At 39.0% G+C, this 27,150-nt stretch overlaps 1 protein-coding gene across 4 annotated transcripts in view; it reads right to left on the bottom strand.

The window, feature by feature from the left end:
- mfge8b (milk fat globule EGF and factor V/VIII domain containing b) overlaps nucleotides 1-26,183 on the bottom strand; it is a 52,304-nt gene extending 26,121 nt beyond the window's left edge. For 2 of the 4 annotated variants that reach the window (XM_059335336.1, XM_059335337.1), the window contains exons 1-4: nucleotides 25,993-26,183; nucleotides 8,938-9,060; nucleotides 7,662-7,793; nucleotides 6,316-6,348 (exon numbers count right to left, since the gene is read on the bottom strand). In XM_059335336.1, coding sequence (XP_059191319.1) covers nucleotides 6,316-6,348; nucleotides 7,662-7,793; nucleotides 8,938-9,060; nucleotides 25,993-26,062 — 358 coding nt within the window. In that variant the 5' untranslated portion in view covers nucleotides 26,063-26,183. The remainder of the gene's footprint in view (nucleotides 1-6,315; nucleotides 6,349-7,661; nucleotides 7,794-8,937; nucleotides 9,061-25,992) is intronic. The other 2 variants (XM_059335338.1, XM_059335339.1) reach the window with 1 other exon arrangement.
- Nucleotides 26,184-27,150: the final 967 nt, after the last annotated feature.

Here is a 27,150-nt window from a genome sequence, read left to right as displayed (position 1 = left end):
AAGACTCCTTATCCTCCGTTTCCATCCATCTGCTGTGGCCCAAACTGCAGCGAGCAGCTATTGACATTTCTCTCTCTGCATACTTGATCCCCGCATGCACACACACACACACACACACGCACACACACACACAGCCACACACACACTCCGTCTCTGCAACCCATAAAGGCTTTTAGGCCAATTTGACAGGACAGTGAGAAGTGCTGCAGTCAGACCTGAGTAGTGAGTGTGACATTGTCAGGAGGGCAGACTTAATTCACCGTTCCGCCTCCATGTTCACTTTTCCGCCCGGCAACAGAAGCAGCGCTGACGTTGCGAGCGCTCAGCGTGGACCGCCACTTTCTGTTGGCTACACTGGTACGAGGGAAGAGCCGTGAGTGTGTGTGTGTGTATGCTAAACAGCCTGTATATGAGATCAGGAGCTGTGTGTTCATGTGGGATGTGCAGCACGTGATTAATCTGTTTTCCACCAGAGATTTTCTTTCTCCCTTGATCCGTTTCTCAGAGGAGTTTTAGTTTTATTCGACATTTGCTAAAAAACTATTTTGTTGTTAACTTCTTTCTCATAACTGAGAGTCGTGGCGAGTCCATCTTCCACTTGTTTTCTATTTATAGATTTCTAGATGCAGTGGTTTGTGTGAGGAGAATATATTCTTCTATATCTGGCTACAGTTCTCTAACACTTCCTTGTCAGGATCTGAGTTTGGCTCGGAGTTTTTCTTGATACAGAACTGCTGCTAACTGTACAATAAGGTCATCTCGCTTCCTCTTTAAAAAGCTAAACATTAATGTAAGTTACACCTGCACAGTCTGAAGTGAAAGAACAGTAATGTATGAAAAAAAACAATATTCAAGTGTTAGACTTTGCTGTCCTCTTTAATTTGGTTAGAAAGTTAGAAAGCGATCTTAAATAGTGTGCAGGATGGGCCTGTCACAATAATCAATATATCGACTTATCGTTTGATAAACACAAATGGACACGACAGTTTTTCCGGACTCGATAAATTGTCGTTTACATGCGTGTTTGTTTACATTAGTCATCAACATTCAGTCGCTGCTTCTCTCCCTCCTGTCAGTCAACAATACTGTTCATCAAATCTGGATGAGGAGTCGCAACAAAAAGTGGAAACACAACAAACATTAAAGCCCTAAAACACAAACATCCATCAGATTCATCCAGCTGGGAACATTAAACACAGCAGGAGGAGAGGAGGAGGAGGAGAGGAAACAAGGAGAGGAGGAGGAGCACGATGAGAAGAGGAGAGGAAACAAGGAGAGGAGAGGAGGAAGAGGAGGAGGAGAGGAGGAGGAGGGCGAGAGGAGAGGAAACAAGGAGGAGGAGGAGGAGAAGGACGAGAGGAGGAGAGGAAACAAGTAGAGGAGGAGGACAAAAGGAAACAAGGAGAGGAGAGGAGAGGAGGAGGAGGAGGAGAGGAAACAAGGAGAGGAGAGGAGGAGGACGAGAGGAGGAGAGGAAACAAGGAGAGGAGAGGAGGACGAGAGGAAACAAGGAGAGGAGAGGAAAGGAGAGGAGGAGGAGGACGAGAGGAGGAGAGGAAACAAGGAGAGGAGTGGAGGATGAGAGAAAGAGAGGAGGAAAAGGAGAAACAAGGAGAGGAGTGGAGGATGAGAGAAAGAGAGGAGGAGGAGGAGAAGAGGAAACTAGAAGAGGAGGACGAGAGAACAAGAAGAGGAGGACGAGGATGAGAGGAGGAGAGAAAACAAGGAGAGGAGGAGGAGGAGAGGAAACTAGGAGAGGAGGACGAGAGAACAAGAAGAGGAGGACGAGGATGAGAGGAGGAGAGAAAACAAGGAGAGGAGGAGGAGAGGAAACAAGGAGGAGGAGGAGGAGAGGAGGAGGACGTGAGGAGGAGGACGAGAGGAGGAGAGGAAACAAGGAGGAGGAGAAACAAGGAGAGGAGTGGAGGACGAGAGAAAGAGGAGAGGAGGAGGAGGAGAAGAGGAAACTAGGTGAGGAGGACGAGAGAACAAGAGGAGGATGAGGATGAGAGGAGGAGAGAAAACAAGGAGAGGAGGAGGAGGAGAAGAGGAAACTAGGAGGAGGAGACATGGAGCCCTCCACTAACTGACAACTTGTTATTAATGATATCTTTGCCAAAAAATGCAAATATAAAAGGTGACAGCTCAAACTGGAGCAGGCTGATAGAAAGAGTTACTGGCTTTATAACAACACTGTTAGGAACCAGCGTTTAGAGAAATGCTGCAGACTTTTGATATGCAGGATGAATTACCTAAAAAAAAAACTTAGAGCCTGAGTCTGTTATATTTATTGTGTATATTTGTTATCTAAGATATTTAATTAATTGTTCTGCATTTGTTCATCTTCTCACTCTGCCGCCAGAGAATCACACAGTCACAGAAAATACACAGGCTATACAGGCCAATACAGGGCTTTTTTTCTCAGGAAAGCATAAAATATTTCCAGGATGTCTGAGAGTAGTTTTCCAGTGATGGAATGACCAAAGTTTCCAGGTTTTCTAGGTTTTCCAGGCTGTCTAGGAACCTTCCAGTGATCCTCCAATCACACACTCCGTATTCTCTCACAGTTCACCACAGAGAATTTTTGTCACATTTCTGAACTTTCTAATCAACTTCTGCCCAAAATATCTGCCTCAGCGTGCAGTTCCATGTGTGAAGAGAGTGTGAGGAAGCTAGTTAAATGTTTAACAACACGTCGCCTCCCCGGGTTCACCACAGTCACCGCTTTCTGCAGCTCGTCTCCTTCTCTGTTTCACACTAACGGTAGGAGCTGGCTGCCATCATGCCCACACACACACACACACACACTCACACACACATACACACACAAATTAGGGAGCACTTAAACTGTCACAACACAGTCATCAGGAGCTGTGAACGTGGGGCACCTCCCTGACCCTGCAGGCCTCAGGGGGGTTCTCATAACACAACACGCTCAAATAAATCTCCCTCATCATTATCCTGGAGCCATTATCTAATTAGTGGAAATGGATGAGGCTCTGATTCTGGCTGCTGAGCCGACCCGACACTCCAGAGGACTGACTGGGGAATGTATGGATGTGAGGAGCTGTCATTTGTGGTTGTCAGGGGTAAAATAAAACGCCAACATTTCACTGGGCTGTATTTTTAAAGTCAAATGACAATGTTTGGAGTGAAAAGACGGGCGGGGGAGATCTAAGTTTAAACAGATGATAAGTTGGAATCCACTTTTACTGGCTCACCAGAAGGATGAACTTCTATCCTGGTATCTGACTGTACGTTTCCCTATAACAACATATATCATATATAGCATGCACAGGACAAACGTTCTTCTCTGTGTCAAAAACAGACGCAGAGATAGAGATATTTCAGAGATTTTTTTCTATAGAAAATGTAGATATAATTCGACTGGAAAGTGAAGATCAGATATTTTAATACTCCCTTTATCATCTCTTCATATGTGAAAAATCCCAATGTAGCATTATGTTGGCGAAATTGTGGAAATATTGGAGACACCACACACATTTTTTGGGATTGTCCAGTAATACGAGGAATTTGGGACAATATTAAAAAGGAAATAGATATTATATTGAAAGTAAACGTGGTTCCAGAACCTATGGTGTTTTTGGTGGGAGCCATACCTAAAGACCGATATAATGCAGATCAGAGATATATACTGAGGGTTCTTTTACTGGTAGCAAAGAAAATGATCACCGTGCACTGGAGAGATGTAAAACCACCAAATATAGGTCAATGGGTCCAGAGACTGAAACATGTCTACACAATGGAGCGAATGACTGCAAGCCTGCAGCTAAATATGGACACTTTTATACAAAGATGGTCTTGCATTTCACAATATCTGAGTGTCTGATGGAGAGGATGATGGGATGAAATGTTGCCGGAAAGAGATGCCTATTTGAAAAACCCTACTTAGCCACAGATTATATATACTGTCTACTCTGCCTGTTGTCATAATTATCAATACTTCTGACATTTTATTTCTTTGATTGTCTAAATATTCAACTATTTATTTTTATTTATTTACAAGATTAACACTAACTTTATAACTATGTTATGTCAGAAATACTTATTTCTGTATTTAATTTATTTATTGTAATGTCTTAACACTTTTTTCTTGTATGATGCTCAGGATGTTTATTGGGATGTCTCTTACTTCAAATTCTGTCAGGAAATGTTCTGTAAAATTATTAAAATGGTTAAATAAAAAGTAAAAAAAAAAAAAAGAAAATGTAGAAATAGGCTACAACAATAAAAAACAAAAAACATGTACAATGTAACTGGCAGAAATGTGCAAAAGATATATTCTAAGAGGCGTGCAAACATTTACAGTAGACTATAAGGAATAAAAAGAAAATGCAATGTACAGAGAAACCAAATATAAAACTTGTTTTGTTTCTTTGGTTGCATTTGTCTTTTTTGTAAATATCTTATAACAGCACTTCTACAGGTGGGGAAATTCAACTTTTTTTACTGACAGAAGTGTTTCTCACTCATGTTTCATTCAAGGACCGTCAGTAATATGAAAATCTGATCATAATTCTGTATTACAGCTTTATTTACTTGGCCTATACCCAGAGGGGCATAACATAAATGACCACGAACAAGTTTTTCTTAATTTGTGTTCTCGTTCAGGCAAAACAAGTGTTTGCTTTCACATGTAAAATCATTAGTAAACCAGCATATCACAGTGGTTTAAGAGATTATCTTTATGTTTAGCCCTGGAAAGAATTACATACACGCTTGGTGTTTCAAAGAGTATGGGGATGTTTTATACATTATATTAAGAATAATAATCTGGCTCATTTAATAAAAGAATCTAGAGCAGAATCATTTTACCCTCTGCATATTTATACTGATGTTCATTTGCTTCATACTCATGTACTCTTTTTTGAATGGATCCTCAAGGACTCTTGTTCTTAAACTATGCTACCTTTAGCCGCCATGTTCTTGTATGTTTGCTTGTTTTGTATTTTTCTTATGACCTGTGTGTCAATTTTGTAAAACAAAACTCATTAAATATATTGTTGGGGGGAAAGAAGTATGTTTAATATGTAAATGTTGCCCTCTGAAAAGTATGTCATCTATATGACTCAATACTTGGTTGGGGCTGTTTGACTTCAACTACTAGAAATGGACTTTTCATCATATTCTAATGCATTCAGATGCTCCTGTATATGACAATATTAAATGTCTATCTTAGTTTGAGCAGTTAATCCTTGTACACGTAGTTGCACGGAACTTTTGTGTGTTGTGTGTTTCATGACAAACACAACACGTGTTGCATGAGGTCAGTGAGCTTTCATTGATGCTGGCTCGATGTTGGAGGGTTTAAGAGCAACTTCAACTCTCTGCTACACGGTTTGGGATGGAAATTATTACAGCAACCTCCATGTGAATATGAAAACAGAGTGCAAGTCAGGAGGGTGAGGGAGTAAGAGGAGGAGAAGGGACGTCTTCCTGCCTGTGTCGGTGAACCAAGGTTAGAATAGTTTTGGTTTTAATTTCGTTGTGATTTTTTGTTTTCAAATTCAGTTAGTTTTAATGAGTTTTTAGAGTGAGTTTGCTAGTTTTATTAGTTTTTATTTTTTGGAAAATGCTTAGTTTTAGTTTAGTTTTTATTCGTTTTAGTTTTTTTTGTAATGGGGTATTTGTTGGGTGCCAGATTAAAAAAAGTCACAATAAATGTTTCCTTTATTTCCTTTGTCTGATCCATCTCAGCCCCAATAAGTTTATTAAGTCATAAAACCAGATAGATGAAATAGATTTCATATCAACCAAAAAGGTTTACGGATGAAAAAAGTTGACAAAGACGAAAACGAAGGACATTTTCACTATAATTTTAGTTAGTTTTAGTTAGTTTTGTAACCACACAATACAGTTTCAGTTAGTTATCGTTTTTTTTTTTTTAAAACTCTCGTTTTTATTTCTATTTCAGTTAACAAAAATGTTTTTTCAATTCTAGTTTTCGTTAACTATAATCACCTTGGTGTGAAGTGATAAAAAGATGGTGTATGTGACGCTGCCATGATCTCTCTGTTAACCTTGACTCATAGGAGAGATAATGCTGAGCTCAGCGTTTTCTCTGTCTGTGAGAGTCTGTGTGTGTGTGTGTGAGTGTGTGAGTGTGAGTGTGAGTGTGAGTGTGAGTGTGAGTGTGAGTGTGTGTGTGTGTGTGTGTGTGTGTGTGTGTGTGTGTGTTCCTCCGCATGCAGCCAAGAGAACAGAGAGCACCTGGATCCAAGAAGGAAAACAGACCACAGGGCCAAACAAACACACACACATTGACATGAACAGAGCATTCTCTGCCTCTGTTACCTGTTCTTGAATTTAAATCTGCCCCTGGGACACCTAGGATAAAAAGGCATACATGATCAAACACAATATGCACTTAGGCTTCTCCTAACAGTCCCACTTGATTCCTGTGAAACACTTGGCTACTGCTATTGTGCCGCCTCCTCCTCGTGCAAACAGGAGCCATCTGTCTGTGTGAGCAGGGCAGGAGGAGGAGCAGGAGGAGCAGGAGGAGCAGCCTGACCCCGAGTGAACCAACGTGGTCTAAGTGAGGCGTGAATGGAGCTCCATAAGGAGGGCAGCTGTCCGTCTGGTGTCCACGGCTCCCAGCAGCTGTCCCCATGTTAGTGTGTGTCAGGTTGGACAGATTAACTCCGACCTCATTACTCTCATTTACTCTATAGGAATGTTTCTCTACAGTGTTTATTTATCCCTGTGAAGGATGGATGCTATCAGCATGTCAGCAACACGGACACTTTTAATCCATGTGCATCACAAAATGTGCCAAAATACATTGATTTTCATGCATTTTTTTTTTTTTGTGTAGTGTTAAACATTTTAACGCTTGAAATTCCAGTTTGTTTACATAATGCCACATTAGTTTTTTATGAAAAATGCACACACAAAAATTTTTGTAAAGTAAATGCTATGAAAAAAATATATAAAAATCCATCAAACTGTGGGATATGTCAATAATTAGCAAAACGTTGATTTTGATATATTTATAATATTTGTTTAGTGTCAGATTTTAACATGTTTTATACATGTCCATTTCCTAAATGCAATAAAATAGTACATGAATAATTTCCAATTTCAGAGGCATTTTTTTAACCAGCGTCAGGTTATGATCATAACTTGCAAATATCAATTTATTTTCAGAATTTTAACCTTTAATTTCCAATTTCTTTATATAATGTCACTTGTTTTTTATGAAAAATTAACTGAAAAAAAATTAAAAAGCCAAAAATTACAATTTTTCCACAATCTTAATTTCAGATGACACCTATAGATCATCATACTCTCATGAAAAAAAAAAATAATCGACCATTGTTTTCTTCAGTTTCTTGTTCATTTTAATACCTGGTACAACTAAAGGTACATTTGTTTGGACAAATATAATGATAACAACAAAAATAGCTGATATCCAGACATTTAACATGGTTTTTCTGGATAATCATTTTGGTTATTATCGAGAAAACCATGGAAAATGTACCTTTAGTTGTACCAGGCATTAAAAATGAACAAGAAATTGAAGAAAAAGGGTGCTCTAATCATTTCTTCCATGCTTGTATGTCATACAACAGCTAACTCTCCATGGATCCTGATACATACATGACAGAGTGGAAGTGATTGGATAAGACTCTACTCACTGTTCTGGCAGTGGACGCCATCGAAGCCCGGCTGGCACTTGCAGACGTACTCGCTGAACACGTCGCCTCGGCGGGTTTGACCCGTCACCTCGCAGGTGGCGTCATTCTTGCACGGGTTTGGGTTGCAGGGCCCTTTAGGATGAGGACAAAGATTTATTTATTTTTTTCCATTGTTTTTTCCTCCTTTCCTCTCCTCACATTGTGCTGTATTCCTTTTCTTCCACTTCTGTCATATTGTATGTGTGTTTTTATACGTTTTGGACGGGTTGATGGCTAATTTCGTTGTCCTAGTACTTGTTACTGTGCAATGACAATAAAGGAAATCTGATCTGATCTGAATCTGAAGAGGATGGAGAGGAGAGTGGAGTTTAACAGCATTAGTAGGTAGCAATCAGGTGAGGGTGAAGGACAGAGGTGAATTATGTGCATTTTTATACTTAAAAAAAAAAAAATTTTATCGCAGACTCCAACGTCCAAAAAGACATACAATCACATACAGTAGATAAAACAAACCTACAAAAGGCGTTATATCACCTAATATTAAAAGAATGCTTATGCAAATTCAGTAAACAGGTATCTAATAAATAATAGCAGTAAAAAGTGGCATATAAAAACAGTACTTATACACTTCCTATAAAAGACATAAACACCTGTGTTTTCACATATAGGATTGGTATCTACCAGAACTACACCTTGGATTGGTCAACTCTATAATAAGATTATTCTGGGACCCCTGCAGTCTACATATAAAGTTATACATCAGTCTTCTCAGGGTGGCCTGGAAGGTGTTTATCCCTAAATCACAAAAAAGCTTGCTGGCACTTCTACTTTTTTATTATTGTGTTTTTACTTTATTGTTAAATGGACCGCCCCTGTGTCCAAAATAAAGTGTTGATTGATTGTTTGATTGGTTACCCTTTGGACATGTAGCATTCTTCTCTGTCTAAGCATGTCAGCATCATCCTCCATCTTATCATTGATGATGTGGCCTAGATATTTTGCATTGGTGCACACAGACAGGGTTCCTACATATCATTATCATACTCTTTTTGCCATTGTACTTGATGTCAAACTTGACCCTATAGTCTGAACATATGTTGAGAAGCTGTTGGAACCCTGCACTACTGAGAGATATAATGGCCAAATCATCAGCGTACATAAAACTGCAAATAATCTTTTAGGTTACGTTTGTTATTGATCAATCTGCTCCATTTAAAATGACTCAATATTTATCTTTAGAGCTGCTACAAGTCACAACTTCAGAGGTAATGCTTACCAGTCTCTGTCTCGTTGCAGGTTTCTCCAGTGAATCCATCAGGGCAGATACAGATGAAGGGAGCTCCTGCTCCGGTCACACAGGTTCCTCCATTACTGCACACGTTCACCTTACAGTAATCAGCTGCAGAGAGGAAGCAAAGAGACCAGGTGACTACTACAGCGCACATCTTACAACACAGAATAAAAGTCATATTATCAAGCAATCAGTTTTCGGAGACAACGGAAATTAAATAAACGTGAGGCTTATATGGAGCTAATTTAAATGCGGATGGTGTCATTATTCTATATCCATTACATCAGGGGTCTCAAACTCTGATTACCTGGGGGCCGCTGGAGGCAGTATCAAAATGACCAAAAAAAGACACAAAATTACAAAAAAAAAGACAAAAAATGACCAAAAAAGACACAAAATCACAAAAGACACAAAATTACTGAAAAAACAATAAATTACTTAAAAAATACACAAAATGACCAAAAAATACACATAATTAACAAAAGACTCAAAAAATACACAGAATTACCAAAAAGACACAAAATTACCAAAAAATACACAGAATTACCAAAAAAGACACAAAATTACCAAAAAAGACTAAGTTATTTAAAAAAAGACACAAAATTACCAAAAAAAGTAATTAAAAGGGACCTTCCACACACAACACGGTAAAGTGCCATTCATATAAAACTCACATTAAACTTTCATATCAAGGTGGGGGCCACAAAATATCGTCACGATGGACACAATAAACCCGCGGACTGCGAGTTTGAAACCCATGCATTACATGGTGCAAAAAACCTTTACTTCATAATAAGATGTTAAAGCATAAAAATGTGTCTATTTGCCACTTTATTCTAGTGTAAACAAGCTTGTTTTCAACTCACAGAACCTCATTAACCTCACAAACACACCAGTGTTGTTACTGAGTCCTCACACTCTTTCATAGTGTCCCGAGTGCAACCAGACACAGATGTTGGGTGTTGACTTTGGCTTAAAATCTCATGACTGATAAGATGTTTGTTGTGCTTAAAGAATGAGAAACAGTTATGCCTCCTTAAAAAACAAAACTGAACAAAAGAAAAGAAAAAAAGAGCCTGAACCCAGACCCAGGAAGAGGAGGATAAACTGTAGCAGCTGTGGCTTGTGAGGAGATTTGGCATTATGCATGTTTATGCTGCATTTTTGTGTAATTTCTGGCATGAAAACTAGTTTCTGTGTACCAGTTATCAGTAAGAGTAAAACACGTTCTGACTGAGTATCAGCTACAATCATGTTTTCTCCCATTATTAAATTTTCCGCTCCGTTCTCCTGTTGTGCTGCTGAATAAAGAGTAAAGTGGCTGCTGCCGGTTGGATGGTTTCCTTAGTGGACATACATGTCCCCTTCCTAAATACAATAAAATAATATAGTAGTATTTATAGTAATTTTTTAACCAATATCAGGTATGATCATACACTTGCAAATATTAATACATTTTCAAAGTTTTAACCCTTTATTTTCCCAGTCGTTTCTATAATGTCACTCGTTTTTTATGAAAAATGCACAAAAACTGAACTGAAAAAAATTGAAAAGCCAAAAATGTCCATTTTTCCACAAGAGTTCATTTTGAATAACTTCACAAACAATCTTAATTTACCTTTACGTCATCATACAGTCCTGGAAAAAATTATCAGACCTTTGTTTTCTTCAGTTTCTTGTTTATTTTAATGCCTGGTACAACTAAAGGTACATTTGTTTGGACAAATATAATGATAACAACAAAAATAGCTGATAAGAGTTTAACTTAGGAGCTGATATCTAGACATTTAACATGGTTTTTCTGGATAATGATTTTGGTTATTCTCAAGAAAACAATGGAAAATGAAACTTTAGTTGTACCAGGCATTAAAAATGAACAATTAATTGAAGAAAAAGGGTGGTCTAATCATTTTTTCCATGATTATATGTCATATAACAGCTAACTTTCCATGGATCATGATACGTACATGACAGAGTTTTTATAGCAGGACTCTACTCTGTTCTAGCAGTGAGTAGAGTCGTATGGTGATGGTGTGAACAGCTGAGTAAGCCATCACCACACTGTAAACACAACACAAACACTGGATGCTTCCACCAGCATCACTGCTGCTGGACCTGACAGTCTGGCAGCTCTCAGGCCACGAGGGGAAGCGTGTCGGCGGGCGGGACCAGAGCATCAGGAGGCGTGGAGCGCTTTCCAACAGCATGAAGACCAAACGAGCTATGATTTATAGTCAAAGAGTTTCATTCCAAACGGATATTTCTGACCTCTGGAAACTATGACAGCATTGTTTACAAAAGAGAATGGAAAAAAACTAGAAATGAAGTATGATACATGAGTGAGGAAGCCAAGTTCCAGACAAAATGGGGTTTTTTTTTAGCATCTAGTTTACACACAACAATGAACAATGTAGCAGTAATTACATTTTTCTCAATATAGATACCAGCACATAGTTGTTTGGTGTCAATTAAACCTCATTTTGACACTTAGAATTTGGTGGAAGTGAATAATTGGAAGCTTTTTAACACCCAGGACTTTGCAAGCTAAAGCTTCTCATTTGGATAATTGTTAAGGAAATTGAGGTCGGACCCCAAGTGTGAAATTGGTGGTTGAAGTGCCACAGAGTCTGTCATAAAGAGTTAAAAAAGGAGCTGTGACCCCGTTTTTTTTCAGTGTTTCAGCAGGGTTCCTCTTCCCACTTAAAACTAAATGCACTCACTGGAGTGGATAAATATTTTTTTAGACTTCTACAAGAAAGAAAAGTGGCGTTTTAGTCTGGCTGAGGGTATAATTCAGAGGCCACAAGGCCACGGCTGAAAATGGCATTTTGAAGAGACTTCCAACTTCCTGTGCATCGATGTGTCCTCTCCATCTCTCAAACCGCAAACTACACACTCACACACACATATTTTCCTGTTCCTCAAAACACTCAAGGATGAGAGCACTCAGTGATTTATTCAGTACAACTCTGACCAACAGTGAAGCATTGTGGAAAAACTAACTGGCTGGTCTTCAGGGACAAAAGGACTAAAAAATGTTATATCACAAATGAGAGAGAGAGCAGCCCTCCAAGACTAACGGTGCATCCATTGCTCCTTGGATGGTTGTGTTCCCAAGTTGGGAAGCTGTTCTTCCAAATTTGGTGTGTTCATGAAGTCTAAGTCAGAATGGGCAAATAAACATGGATACTATACTGCCCTACAAAACCTAACTGCAGTAACTACATTTTGGGGTCGAAAATTGAGTTATAATTTAAAATGAACTCCTTGATGTCCGTTTTATCTTATGACAAAGTTTTAGATTTCAATTTTGCTTTATTTAAGATAAATAATATTGTAAAAATTGCAGTAACTACAAAATACAACTCAAAACTAAAGCTAAACTTTGACTGTGATAAAGTGTAGTCTTGTATTTCGTCATTGTGTTGAATACAGGCGGCAACCTCCAGGTCTGAGCAGGGAGGCAAACCAGAAATTTTTTTTCTTCAAGACAATTTCATGTTAATAGTTCTAATAATGGCCCCATTTAGAAGAAAATAGAAGATAAAGAATCATGTGATTTGGGGCAGGGCTACCTTTGATTGACAGGTCACTAACAAGGCGAGCCATAATCAGGAGAGAAGCAGAGCAATGCGTATCCACGGCAACGTGTCAATAAAGTTATATATAATGTTATATAGACATAAAAAAGGACATTTACTGGCTTGGTCTCATAACTTTGACCCTTTCACTGTATTTGATGGTGTTGAATAGTGAAGACAAGAATAATAGAAATGATAAGTTTATTTGATAGGGAAATTATTATCCAGATATTGATTAAGTGAAAAAGTGAGATAAAATAGTAAGACTAAAATATAACATTTCTTTACAATATTAAATGAAAATGTAGAAATAAGTGTAATAACCACTTACCTACCTATAACCCATTTGGCTGGCCAGTTAAAAAAAAAACTTTAAAGCAGTTTTTCTCAGTTTTACCCTTTTGCGTAGTTACTGCAGTTAGACTTAAGTTGATAGCAGTTTCCAGTATTTAAACTAAAGATACTGATCGTCTTAAAATGTTAACGAAAGTGAAAACTGATTTGTGTTTCCTATCTGACCTGTGGTTTGGATCCCCTTCAAAAAACAACTTCCTCAGCCAAGTAATGAACATAGTGTAGTTTGTGGATTGCACTAAGCAGTTTTATTTTAACCTCAGAAGTATTAAACATGGACTCTGTGGATTTATTATCCATTAGCACTCACGAAACTGTTGAGTAGATTCCTCATGTCCTCTGAGGGAGAATGAGAAATGAAAGAGATCTGCTCTGCCAACATCCTGTTTGTCTGCTGATCCTGTGAACTGCCCTTCCCATGGATAACCAGAGTTATCAGAGCTGTGTCCAGGGTCACGGCCTTCAACAGGCTCTGCTGGCACTGCCCACATGTTCTTATCCAAGAGCTGGTGTCTGTTTATCTTTGGGAAGGAACACAGCCTCCCTTCAGGAAACAGAGTCAAAGCTGAGAAATACCAACCACCTTCCAAAAATGTATTAACGGGCAAATCGGACTGAAAAACTTCATAAATCAAGAAATGGGAAATAAAAAGAGACACTCTTCTTTTAGTCGGGCAGCAGAAGAATGGGGACACGCCAGACAAAAGCACCAAATGTTTTCCACATGCGTTCCATCACCATAGGTGATCCTACCAATTTTTGGCAGGAGCCACTTCATCAAGATTGCGGATCGGAGATGGTAGCCATATAAAGTCTATGAGAATCAATATATCTTCCAAGCCACATCAAAATATACATTTTCTTTTTATGCTTACATGAGACGAAAGCTTTCCCTTGATTTGTTTTGTAGTGTAAATCCTTTGAAAATATATATCCTCCCTTATGAGGATTTATATTTTCTACAACAGTTTGAGTAGTGTACATAGCAGCTAATCCGAATTCTCCCATGAAGATAGATTCCAAACATTTTCAACTCAGGATCCCCTGCTGCAGCACTTGAAGCGAGTTGACTTCCATTCTGGGTGAAAATGAACATATCTATTGGATCAAATAATCATCTAGTGGTATTCTTACTAGCTTTAAATGACTGTTTGACACAGAAAATGTATATTTTGACACAAAGATTGCCCTTCTGAGTGGCTTGGAAGATATATTGGTTCTCATAGACTTTATATGGCTGCCATCTCCGATCCACAATCTTGATGAAGTGGCTCCTACCAAAAATTGAAACCTATGGTGAAAGAGTGAAAGAGTATGTGGAAAAAATGTGGTGCTTTTGTCCGGCGTGTCCCCTATATTTAGCTCAGCCGCCGGACTATTTGTTTCAACGTCTCTGTTATTGCTGCTTGTGGTACAAAGGGTATTTTAGCCGAGAGGTTTATTGGGGAAATTAAATGAGTGATGTATTAGTCAACATGGTCAACCACCAGAGCCTCCTTCAAAATCCCCCAAGAGATGCTACAGTCTGTCCAAACCACGTCTATAAAACTACGTGGGAATAAAGACTAAAGTATTCCCTATTCTCATCAGTACAGTATATCTGAAATACATGCGTCATGTGGTTTTCTCCCCACCTCAGCTGTAAACGCTGCTGCTGTTTCAGAGGAAATCAGAGGTTTATTCTTCCTCATTATCTCCAGCTGACAGACAAACAGTTTCAGATAAACAGGAGTTTATATTACAAGAGAAATCTGTGGCTGCAGTTTCAATTTAGTTTATTGGGAAACGACTGCAGAGAAACAGGTTTTGATTTCAGCGAGTCAAAGTGACACAACACAGTTTAAAAGGTCAATTTGATTCAATTTTTTATTATAAAATTAAAAACTAACCTCTAGTGGGATTAAGCTTTGTCGAGAATATTGGTTTGTTTCATGATATTGGAGGAAATGTTTGCATTATTCTATTTTTAACAGACAAATATGTTAAAATGATCATGGGGTGATGTTTGTGAGGATCTCAAACACTTTTTCTGTAGTCTGTAGAATACGATATGTAGACCATGACTCTCTGCAGCACCACATTACTTCATTCACAAGGTAGTTTGACAAATTGTGCCTCCTGCAAATAAGGTACTGCAATACTCTGATGATAAAATATTCAGCTCTAGTGGACAGAAACAGAGATATTCTCTGCAAAAGAAACAACAGAGATATAAATCTTATAACACGGACAAAGAAAGTCCAAACATCATCAAATGTAAGTGTGAAATGCTTTTTTGTAAGCGACGCATCAAGCTGCTGCAACTGCCTATAGAAGGAAAATTCCCCAAAACTAATAAGTCCAAGAATACATCAAGTGTTGGCACAAAACTTAACTTTCCGGACATCTCACTGATATCTCAATAATATATATTATATATATATTAACTCTTCCAGCTGCATGTGACAGAAGAAGGTTGTTGCTGCAGTAGTGAATCTTTTATTCCAGTAAAAACAAGTCCTAGCATGTTAATGACATCCTGATATTTGACTAAATGTGGGTGTGGACCTTTAAACAAGGGCTCAAGTCCAAAAACAATATAAGAGTTGTTTTCATTATGTAAACACACTGATTTTCTCCCCAAGGAAGTGTGATATCAACTAAAGAGAGCTATGAGTCATCCAGGAATACAGCCACAAAAACACTTTTTTTTTGCAGCATTTAACAATGCAGCAAAATAATAAGAGCTTTAATACATTTGTCAAAATTACAGCCGTGCTAAAAGGCCCAACATGGTGCCCCACTTTGTCCTCAGCACAGTGACAGATTAGAAAGGTATGTGGAGTTATGTTTGGCAGGACAAGCCATTTCCAAAGGGCATTGTGCCTTTCCTCGCTCCTTATGAGTCATGGTCTGTGCCTTTCCCAGCATGCCTCAGCCCAAGAATGAGGTTCAAATACCAGACCAAAAATCAGAGCAGTTAGAGCCAAAAACACATACTGATCCAGTTCCCCAAGAAACCCCAAAAAGAAGGTGTATATGAATCTGCAAGAGCTTGAGCCTCAGAAATCAGGACACAGCTGGACATCATGCCAGAGCATGCAGAAATATGTATTTTAATGCAAACATATTTGGGTATTCTAATATCTTGTTATTGTAGTCTGATGACAGCAACGTGATGAGCGTCCAGCCAAAAAAAAGAAGCTTGTACTGACCCAATTGTTGAACTATTTTCGCCTCGGTACAGGTTTAACACTTCATCAAAAAAATGGGGGGCTGGCTCTGCCATGAGTGACCATGTCAAGTCTTGTGTTTACTTCCTGGAAACAAATGAGCTGCAGCACCGAACACAGTGCACATGTTTCCCTTTGGCGGTTACTACAAGTTAAACGGCTGCTACTGAGAGGATCAACAGGCAGTCTGAGTCAACACATTTGCCCTCTGACCTTAGGTGAAGAGACAGAAATAAACAGAAGCCTTTAACAAGGCTAATCAGACATCTCAGACACAGAGTAATCCCCTTTTACACACGCAGTCTATCCCTGGAATGTTCAGGGACATTTCCTGCACGGGGCCGTCTGTGAATGCGAGCAGGGGCTGATATTGCTGATATTATTTTAAGAACTAACTTATTAAAAATGCCAGTACACAGTGAATCTCTGGGACAGAGAGTAGAGGAGAGGAGAGAAGCAGCGCCACCAGAAATGACAGCAAACGTGTCTCAGCATGTTATTTACTGTTCATTTGGCTTAGGAGCTGTTAAAAAACGGTTCAGTGCTGCTGCCAAGTCTTCTACTGGTTGGGAAAACCCTGCTGTTTGTCACCATGCTGGCTGAGAGTTGGTGACATTCTTATGCACGCAAAAATGCATCACGACAGACCTATTATTTGATATATGGAGATGATGGATAACTTTTGTTGAGCCTGATCAGTCGAGATTGTTGTTATTGTTTCAGGCCTAACTACACTGTAAAAATGTTAAAAATCTGTTCAATTTACGATAAAATACCGGCACCTGTGGTTACCAGAACTTCACCGTAAAAAAATACAGAGACTACAGTGAGCGTAAGTACATCAGCAAAAACTGTAATTTTTACTAAATAATCCCATTACTTTTAGGTTAATTGTGTCATCGTGGTATTTCTCCATTCATTTTACATGAAAATTTTATATTTTTACAGCAAAACTGTGTGTTTTCTACAGTTTATGACAGTAGATTTTAAAGTTTTATGCTATTCTTTGATTTATGGTAAATAAAAGTATCTTCTACAGTGGTATACATTGTTTAATTTTACAATCTATTTCTGATGCAATTTGACAGTGTTTTACTGTAATTTTTTACAGTGGAGCTGAAAGGAAGGTTTAGGGCTGGGCAATATGGACCAAAAGTCATATCCCGATTATATTTAGGCTGAATATCAATATACGATATATATACTGATATTTGTATCAAAACATGACAGCAAGTGTTCAGTCAAAGTCAAATGACATGTCACAAGTAGTTAAACTAAAACCGTTTATTTAAGTGAACATAAATACTGTATAACAACAGGAGTACCTTTTTTAAAAAATTCAAGCTCCATAAAGTGCACATTTAAATAAAAAATATCTTAAATAAAAATAGCCTATGAAACAAAATAGGCCAATCTTTTTCCGAAATAAATATATTTATGAGAAAAGAATAACGAACGTTATGACAAACCGTTGTTAGGGCAGAATTTATACATAAGGGGGGAAAATGAACTATATCGATATATTGAGATGCAGGTCTAATGGTGGTCTAATTCCATATCACATTTAAAAATATATCGATATATCTTTTATATCGATACATCGCCCAGCCCTAAGAAGGTTATTCCAGTAATTTGCTGGGAACTCTGTGTGAAAGAGGCTCAGGACTGTCCGGTCAAATCAAAGCAAGTCGTTTACGAGTCTCCACCATGAATGAGAATGAAGCTGATGGAGACGTTTAAGGACATCAGGGTGGGACAGACCAGCCTTGATCAGTTTGATGTGAAAGTCCTTTCTGAGAGTTTCAGAGAGGGTTCACTGACAAAGCACAATTTGCTGTGTTAGTATAAGACACAATACACGGCCACGGGCTGAAATCTCTTTCATCTGAATTACTCAAGTTATCAAAGATGACGTGGAATAAATCTGTAGTCCGTAAAACTAATACACTGAGACAGTTTAAGACGGATTTAAAGGAATTAAAGTTAGAAAAAAATGCACAGTCAGTCATCAGCAGGAGCTGATACATACACACATGGGAAGGAACATGTGAATATATATGTCTGTGTGTGTGTGTGTGTGTGTGGTTACGTCAGTGCTCATATCTGATGCGTCCTGAGGCCTGACAACAGTAAACGCTCTGCCCTCTGCTCTGTCACGCACACACTGGCATGCTGGAGTGTATAGGCCGACGGGCAAGTGTGGGAACTCAGTGTTCCAGAAAGAAAAGAGAGAGGCCTAACACACACACACACACACACAGGTCCAGCCCTTGTTAAAAGTGTTAAGGATGTGCTGAAGCATAATAAGAAGGCTTGAGACCTGTACTGGCTTTACCAAGTCTAACTGCAGTAACTACATTTTTGGTCGAAATTGAGTTACTGAAAAAATGAATTCCTTTATGTCTGTTTTATCTTGTGACAAAGTTTTAGATTTCAATTTTGCTTTATTTCAGGGTCGAGGTCGATTTTTGACTTGTAACGGCATGTGTTGAATAGTGCAGACAAGAATAATAGAAATTATACGTTTATTTAATAGGGAAATTATTATCTAGATAGTAATTAAGTTAAAAAGTGAGATAAAATTATATTTAGACTAAAATATAACATTACTTTATAATATTAAGTCTAAAATACACAAATCTTTGAATAGAATTAAACAAATAAAACAACATTGTAGTTACTGCACTGTGTTTGTGCATTACTATTAGAACATTTTACAGCAAAACCAGAGTGCAGTAACTACATTTTTGGGGTCAAAGGTATAACCCATTAGGCTGCCCAGTTAAAAAATGTTAAACTTTAAAGCGGTTTTTCTCAGTTTGACCCTTTGCGTAGTTACTGCAGTTAGACTTTGTAGGGCAGAGTAGAGGAGTGCTGACCTCGTCTGAAGCTCTGCCACTACAGATATAAGCAGGGGGAACCTGGACATGTGTTACAGGAAGTGGATTTATGGAGGCCAGGCTACCCGAGTCCTGAAATAACCCGAGTCTTTACAGCAGGACTCCAGCTGCAGGTGAGCTTTCTGTAATCTGAAAGTAGCTACCGAAGCAACACAGCCATCTGCTGCTGCTGTTAAAAAAAAACTAAAAAAATAACAACGGCCAGCTGCTAAAAATACACACAGGCGTCACGCACCATCAACCAAACAACAAGCGTATCTGTGAAGTACGGTAAGTGAAACAGAGCCTGGAGCAACAACTGTCCACTCTGGATGGAGTCCTACCTCTCTGATCATCACAAGATTTAAACATTTCCTGCTCTTGGATTGAAGCAGCTCCTCGGCCTAATATCCGCGCTCACATGACAGCGTGTAAAATATTCAACGTGGCAGATTGGAAACTGGGCCGACAGACACTAATAAAGTGGCCCAAATTAGAAGACACTCCATATTGCAATGAAACATTGATAACGGAAGCTATTCAAAATTCAAACGGAAGAAAGAGAGCCGGTCCTGTCCGGAGGGATTTGGTGGGAAAAGTAATAATCAAGTCATCAGTGCTGAATAAAGAAAGACAGAAGCCTGAAGCGAAGACCCAACACAGGCAGATGGTACACACACACATTCACAAACTCACAACAACACTGAGCTGGGCTGCCTCCAACCACTCTCTTCATTATCAATTCATCTGTGGGTCATTTCCTTCATTAACTGATTCATTTGTTTGTCTTTTAAAAAACAGAAAATGGTTAAAAAGCACATTTGTATTGTCCACAGCCCAATGTGAGTTATTCAAATGTCTTTCTCTGGACAACCAACAGTCCAAAATGAAAAGATATTCAATTAATCATTATCATGCATTGACTATCAGAACTGTTGAATTAATTTTCTGTTGATTTATTCCAGCTATAATCTACTCTTTAGTTTGGTCGTCATCAGTGTAAAATGTCTGATACTTATTCTGATATACTGCTTAAAGTTTCCAATTCCAGATTATATTGTGCCAACATTCAATATTACATCTAATTATAGCCCTGATTCCAGCACTGTCAGACCCCCAAAAAAGTTTTTATTGTTTTCCAGAATCTAAATTTCAGTCATTGCCTTGCAAAATTATTTTTTATATGTTTTAAGACAGAGTGAGCCACAGCATGGATTCAGTAATGAGGAAACACTTATTAGTCATAAGAAAGACTAAGTGGAAGAAAAGGGCATTCTTGGCATTCAAGGGTATTTATCCTAAATTAGAAAATAGTACTATTTTTTTTATCACTCGATAAAAACAGAATCCAATGATGAGCAAATCCTTTGCGACCTAAATTGAACGATGATAAACTTTAAAGTTTATGGTTAATATATGCACTCATTCAGAATTTGATGCATTCTGTTTTCATTTAAGTTTTACACAGCGCCCCAGTTTTTTTGGAATCACTGTTGTATGCTTACATTATCCCAAATATTTACAGCAATGTTCATAGCACAGATATTATTACTGGGGATTTCCACTAGCCACGGAACGGCTGCGCTGCGGTTTTACTCCGTTCTCTGCCGGGCGTCAATTCACACACGGCGTGTAACGGCAGCGTAGCGAGCCAGCCGTATAAACACGAGCTAATGAGAACACGTGATAATCCTGAACGGACAGGAGACCTGTGTGTATAAAGTAAACAACAACAACAAACAGCTTGATTTGCTTCTCTGACGTGGAAGATCTGTTGATCTGACCATCTATCCTTAAACAGAATGTGTTATGTAATAAATGATTTTATGATGTTCCACTTCAACAATCAGTCTCTCGTCGTCCATGTCTCCGACCCTCTGAGACCCTTTGATTGATTGATTGATTGATTGCTGATCTGGTGCCTCCGTCATAACATAATGTTGATGTGAAGTAGTTTTAGGCTGCATGAACTGCGTATTGCGTTTTATTTTGAAAGGGGGCGGAAGTGTATAATGTTGATTCTGTGTCGGATTCCCTGTCTGGAGCAATCTGCTCTGTTGAGCTTGACGCGGTTCAGCAACGGCTTGCAGCAAAAATAGAAATGCTACAGAATGATGTCGCTGCAGAGCGGAGAGCCGCGGCTGGGACGCTGCTGAGACATTCCGCGGCGGAAAATGGTCTCATTGATTAGAGTGGCAGCGATCAGCAACGGTGACCGCGGTGCAGCCGGTCCACGGCCGATGGAAATCAGCCTTTATAGTTATTTTAATCAGGGATTTGCTCCGTGTTGCCTGTCAGCGGAGTCATATCCCCCATGGTCGTCTACCAGAAGTTGGACTTTTAAGACACATTTTTACGATAGATCTTGGTGTTTTAACTATATCTTTAATACGATAAAGGACTTTAGTCATCAGACATCTGGGTCTTGAGTTATCAGAGAGGATGAGAACTCTGCAGATGAGTTAAAACCTCCTGAATGATGAACACTGAAGGAATCTTACAGAGGAGAAGCTGACTGTAATGACATGCATTGCTCTGAATATTGTTATTGTTTTGATCGAGACTCCTCGTGACACAAAAAGTCACATTGCACGTTTAAATAAACGTCACTGCATGCTTTGAATATTGCAGTGGAGCGGGGGCATCCGTCACATCAGCAGGAAATTAAATCCCAGTTAATTAAGTCCAGTAACTGCCTGATTTATTGGCAATTAAACCTTTCTGTACACCCACGAGTAAATTTGCATCAATTTCAAGTGAAAATTTGCACGTTTGCACCAGCCTACATCCACAAATTACACACATACACACAGTCGTGGCACGCCATTGGTCCAGCGCCGGGCTATATTTAGCCCTGGTTCACTCAGTTGCCCTAAGTGGTCTTGTTGTGAGAAAAGACTGGCTCAGCCCCGACACAGAACACCATTTTCCTTTTCTCTCTCCTCAGCAGCAAACAGACAGGACAAGTAAGCTACAACCTGCTGAATTTAGCCTAATCAGGTAAATCACGGGGTAAAAACCTTCCCTCAGCTCTTATCCTGCCCTGTAAACATTTTACATGACACAGCAGCAGCAGCAGCAGCGAGCCCCGGCCCCCCTCCGGCTCCCTGACACTGTGGAAAGGTCTCAGTGAGTGCTGCTGTGGGTGGAAGTTCACTGGCATGCCTGTGTTGGCGGCTGCATCCGGAAAAGTGACTCAACGTTGTGGTCAGTGAAACCACACCTATTCTTTAGGGCCGTCCCGTCCCCGAGCCCCGAGGGACAGACATGTTGGGCTGTGTGCAGCTTTCTACAGGCTGCAAACTGTTTCGATGTTGATTCAAACTAAAACAAGTGGATTAAACATTTATGTGGGGAAAATTTAGTGCGCCTCTCGGTCACGCAAGTCTATATAAGGACATTACAGGAGAAGAAACGCACACGTCTAAGTTGAGCAGAAGAGTTTTTGGGTATCTGTTAAAAAATATATTTGATTCTGTAACCGGGTTTTAAGTTAAGTAGCTGTGTTAATCTCCAAATTGAACAAATCCCCTGTCGTCCCCAAATCAAGTCACATGCTGCATCTGCAGCCTGCAGTGTGTCAACACAAGCATTACAAACACTGTGCACACTAATAAAACACAATAGTTGTTGTCCGGACAACTATTGGGTGTTAACTAGTGATGTGTTGTTGTTAAAAACACTATTTTGTTGCTGTTTTGTTTATCTGTTTTTCAGTTGAATCGCTTGTCTTCTGATCTTTATATTGGAAGATTCTCGTTTTATTTATACTGTGTGAATTTAAATTGTTGCTTGTTGTTGTTGTTATTGTGTGGAACACAGGAAGACTAGAGACTTAAGCATAACACAAATTATTAGAGCTCGACCGATATATCGGCTGGCCGATATTTGCGTTTTTTTTGTTTTTTTTTTTGTTTTGTTTTTTAAATTGTATCAGCATAAATTGAGACTTGTGTAACATTTGTTATCATTGTGTCATTTTTATCATGTAAATGGAGGGAGAAAAGGCAATATCGGCTTCAACAATCGGCCCAAAAAAATCGGCAGCACATATCATGGATCGGTTAAGACTGATGTCAAAATAGTCTGCATCGGCCTTAAATAAACCCGTATTGGTCGACCACTACAAATTATGTAAAGCGGTTTCATGTGCAGAATGAATGCTGCATTCAGATTCAATACAGAAAAAATCTAATCCAAGTCAAAAGCATAATTGTTCCTTTAGATTTGATCTATGTAACATGATTTACCTTGTGCTTTAGTTCACTATTTTATACACTTTGCTGCACATTTTCCAATAAATCTCTTTAAGACTGAATCGACCCTTGACCTCTTATTGTTGAATGTTTCTCAACTCAAAAAGTCCAAAGTTCAGACACAAAAAGACACAATCTGACTTCTAAACAGGACCAAGCCGAGTCATGAATTCTCCTCTTTGTCAAAGTGAAGAAAAAAAGCTCTAAGTGGAACAGGAACATTTCCACATTTGGAAAATACATCGCAACACCAAGAAAAACACACTGGTGTGGCATGTGATGCCTTCTCCCTGGGCTGAGGGAATAAAACGAGGCAGGGGAATCAGGACAGTTTTACCCTTTGTTCATCGGCCTAAATGTGTTTGATGCATGTAAATGCAGACAAAGCCGAGCGCCAGTGGCACGAGGTTAACACTGGAGCAGTATAATAGCCAGCCTACATGTGTCGTGCTCCTTCAAAGGGGCATTCTGCACAAAGAAACGCCCTGAAGGTTTATTTCTGCAACCATACATTCAGACATAACAAGAATGTCTGGCCTGATGTCACAAAACCTGCAGATATTATAGATTCCATACGTTTTTATTATCATTACTACTCTCATGAGCAGCAGCCTATAAATATAAAAGATAAATGAAAAGAAAATCAATGTGAAGAGCTTCAGAACTCACTAAATGACTTGCCCTGAATCTGATGGTTGATTATATGTTTATTCGTTGTTTATTTATTATCTGCTCTAGCTTTTTCCAAATGTTTGTACACAATGATGCAGAATTGCATATTTTAAATTCTATTTTTATTTTAGGTCTGCAACTTAGGGAAAACACTGAAATAGAGCGACGGATTTAGTAATTTAGAGGATGGAAAACTTGATTATCAATATGATGAATTGAGTTAGAATAAAACAAACCATTGTTAAATGGGGTGCACTTATATAGCGCTTTTATCCAAAGCGATTTACACTACGCTCATTCACCCACTCATACTGGTGGCCGAGGCTACCAGGGCACACTGGTCCCACCTGCCATCGTTGTCAATTCATTCACACACACCGATGAACGCAGCAGTTCATCAGTATCTTGCTCAAGGACACTTCAACATGTAGCTGCCATGGTCGGGGATCGAACCATCAACCTTCCGGATACTGGACGAAAGCTTGTGTGCCGACACGACTATGCAAAGGCACTCAAAGGCTGCTTTTTTTTTTTTCATCAAGTATGAAAGGAAAAATGGATACAATGATCCGTTGTAATAACAATAAAATAGATATTCAAACACACAGCCAGCATTAAATAAGATGGGAAATGAATGCGGGTCATTTTGGACCCATGTTGTGCATAAGAAGGTGTTTATGTTGTGCATCAAAGGGTTAAATCATCCCAACATCGTTTTCTGTATTATATCTTCTGGGAAAAACAAGTTTCCATATTAGTACATTTTGGAAACAAACACACAAATACATTTTATGCCTGTAACAAGCAGATATCAAACGATAAAATTGATGGACAGATAAAGGTTTAGGGCTTTAATCCAAAATGAATATTTTTCCATCTTACATAGTGGCGGTTCTACACAGGGGCCTCCAGGGGCCACTGCCCCTGTGAAGAAGCCTTTGGCCCCTGCTGTGGCCCCTGTGTCAAATTAATAATAAAATGATCAATTTATAACAATGAACAATGAAACAATTCTAACCTTTTTGTTCAAACAATATATCATTGTACACAAAAGGAACCCAGAATGTTACATTGTATAATAGTTTAACTCTCTGGAGTCTTTTTGGGCTATTTGGTCCATTTTTGAATCCTTTTCATGTCTTCACGTGTCTTTGTAAGTCATTTTGTGTCTTTTTTGGTCATTTGTGTCTTTTTTTGTCATTTTGTGTCTTTTTTGTCATTGGTGTCATTTATGTGTCTTTTTTAGTTATTTTGTTTCTTTTTTTTCATCATTTTGTGTCTTTTTTTTGTCATTTTTATGTCTTCTGTTGGGTTTTTTTTTTGTTATTCTGTCTTCTCATTTTGTGTCTTTTTTGGTCATTTGTGTCTTTTTTTGTCATTTTGTGTCTTTTTTGTCATTGGTGTCATTTATGTGTCTTTTTTAGTTATTTTGTGTCTTTTTTTCATCATTTTGTTCTTTTTTTGTCATTTTTATGTCTTCTGTGGGGTTTTTTTTGTTATTCTGTCTTCTCATTTTGTGTCTTTTTTTGGTCATTTTGTGTCTTTTTCAAGACATTCAAAGATTTTGCATGCTTAAATATCATCTTTGCCATTTTTTCATGTGCTAATGTGCCCCTCTGATTAAACACTGGCCCCTCCTTGGCCCCCACAGTAAAACTGGTCTAGAACCGCCACTGATCTCACATGTTGTATTTATGTGAGTTTTCATGTGAATAATGTGTCAGTTTGAGAGCCAGAACAGAGTCTCAGTCCTTCTCACATTCCCACACGTCCTCCGGTCCACTCATCACACCGAGGACCGCTTCAGCTTAAATGCCGCTGCTCCGTTACTCCGGTGATGAATTGACGGAGCCACTTGTGCCTGGCTGACATTTAAACAACCACGCACCGAACACACACACACTTACCGAGTCAAAAACACACATTTCCCGTGAGTGGAAAGAGAAAAAGAGAGGGGGAACTTGAGTGAAAACGCAGGTTAACGTTACAACTGAAAAGTAACGGACGTTAACGGAAAGTAACGGACGTTAACGGAAATTAACGGCTGCGGTTTGAACTGTAAACAAACACAAAAGAGACAACTTACCGTTTACCGCCAACACCAGGCACGCTGAGAAAAGTTGCAGCCACACGGGAAACCGTTTCTGCTCCTTCATGGCGGCTGCTTCTGTCGGTTTTCGGTGTTTTTTTTTTTAGTTGGTTGGTTGTTTACCGGGACGGCGGGCGGACGGTAGCGGGGCGGCGGAGCTCCTCTCCGGGCTGAGGTCCAGCTTGTTGTGAGCTCTGGAACTCCCAGGCAGCAGAGTAGAGCACGAGCACGTGCGCCTCGCTCGGCTCTCAGCCAATCACAGCCCGCCTGGTTAATTGTAGCCCCGCCCCCTCCCCCCCTCCTCTGAGGTCAGTTAATCACCGTGGAAACACAGAGGAGCTTCATTTAAAGGCCTGATTAAGATCTTTAATAACAGCTGGAGTCACATTTAACCTGTGGATTAATCTAGTTTCCATGGAGTTATACTTTAAAATTATATCACTGGTGGAATGTAATTAACTCTCAGAATTAGAATCAGAAGCCTTTATTATTATTATGCCCCAAGAAAGTGGAACACCCTGCCTGACACAGTTAAACTTGCCACATCAGTAGCCATTTTTAAAAACAGATTAAAAACCTATCTTTTCTCTACAGCATTTGGTTGAATTGTGTGCATGTGTGGTTGTGGGAGTGGGTGCACATGTGTGAGTAAGTAAGTGTATATGTGGTGAATATGGAATAGCTTGTCTACCTGCACTCTTCAATTAATTTGTAATCGATTTTTGTTTGATTTTTCTGTGTTTTTTGTTGTTGTTGTTTTTAACCGTAATTATGTGTATTGTGAAGCACACTGAGTCTGCCTTGTGCATGAAATGCGCTCTATAAATAAAGTTGAATTGAATTGAATTGAATTTATTGTCATTGCACAGGGTAGTACAATGAAATTTGCTCATCAACCCGTCCAAAACATATAAAAACACACAAACAATATGACAGAGGTGAACAGGAAGAAGGACTCTCGCTGGGGATACGAAGTAGCGTTCACATGTGGTTACTTAAATACTTTTCTTTAATAAGGTTTGGGAGCAGGGTTGAAATGTAACTAAATACATTTACTGTACTTCAGTACTGCACTTAAAGAAAATTATGAATGACTCAGTGAATTAGGTCACAGGTTAAATGTGACTGCAACTGGCAAAACTGGGAAACAATTAA

The sequence above is a fragment of the Centropristis striata genome, chromosome 6 (genome assembly GCF_030273125.1).
Source record: "Centropristis striata isolate RG_2023a ecotype Rhode Island chromosome 6, C.striata_1.0, whole genome shotgun sequence".
NCBI lineage: Eukaryota > Metazoa > Chordata > Actinopteri > Perciformes > Serranidae > Centropristis > Centropristis striata.
Note: the sequence above shows the minus strand (reverse complement) of the source record. Positions and strands in the feature narration are given on the sequence as shown.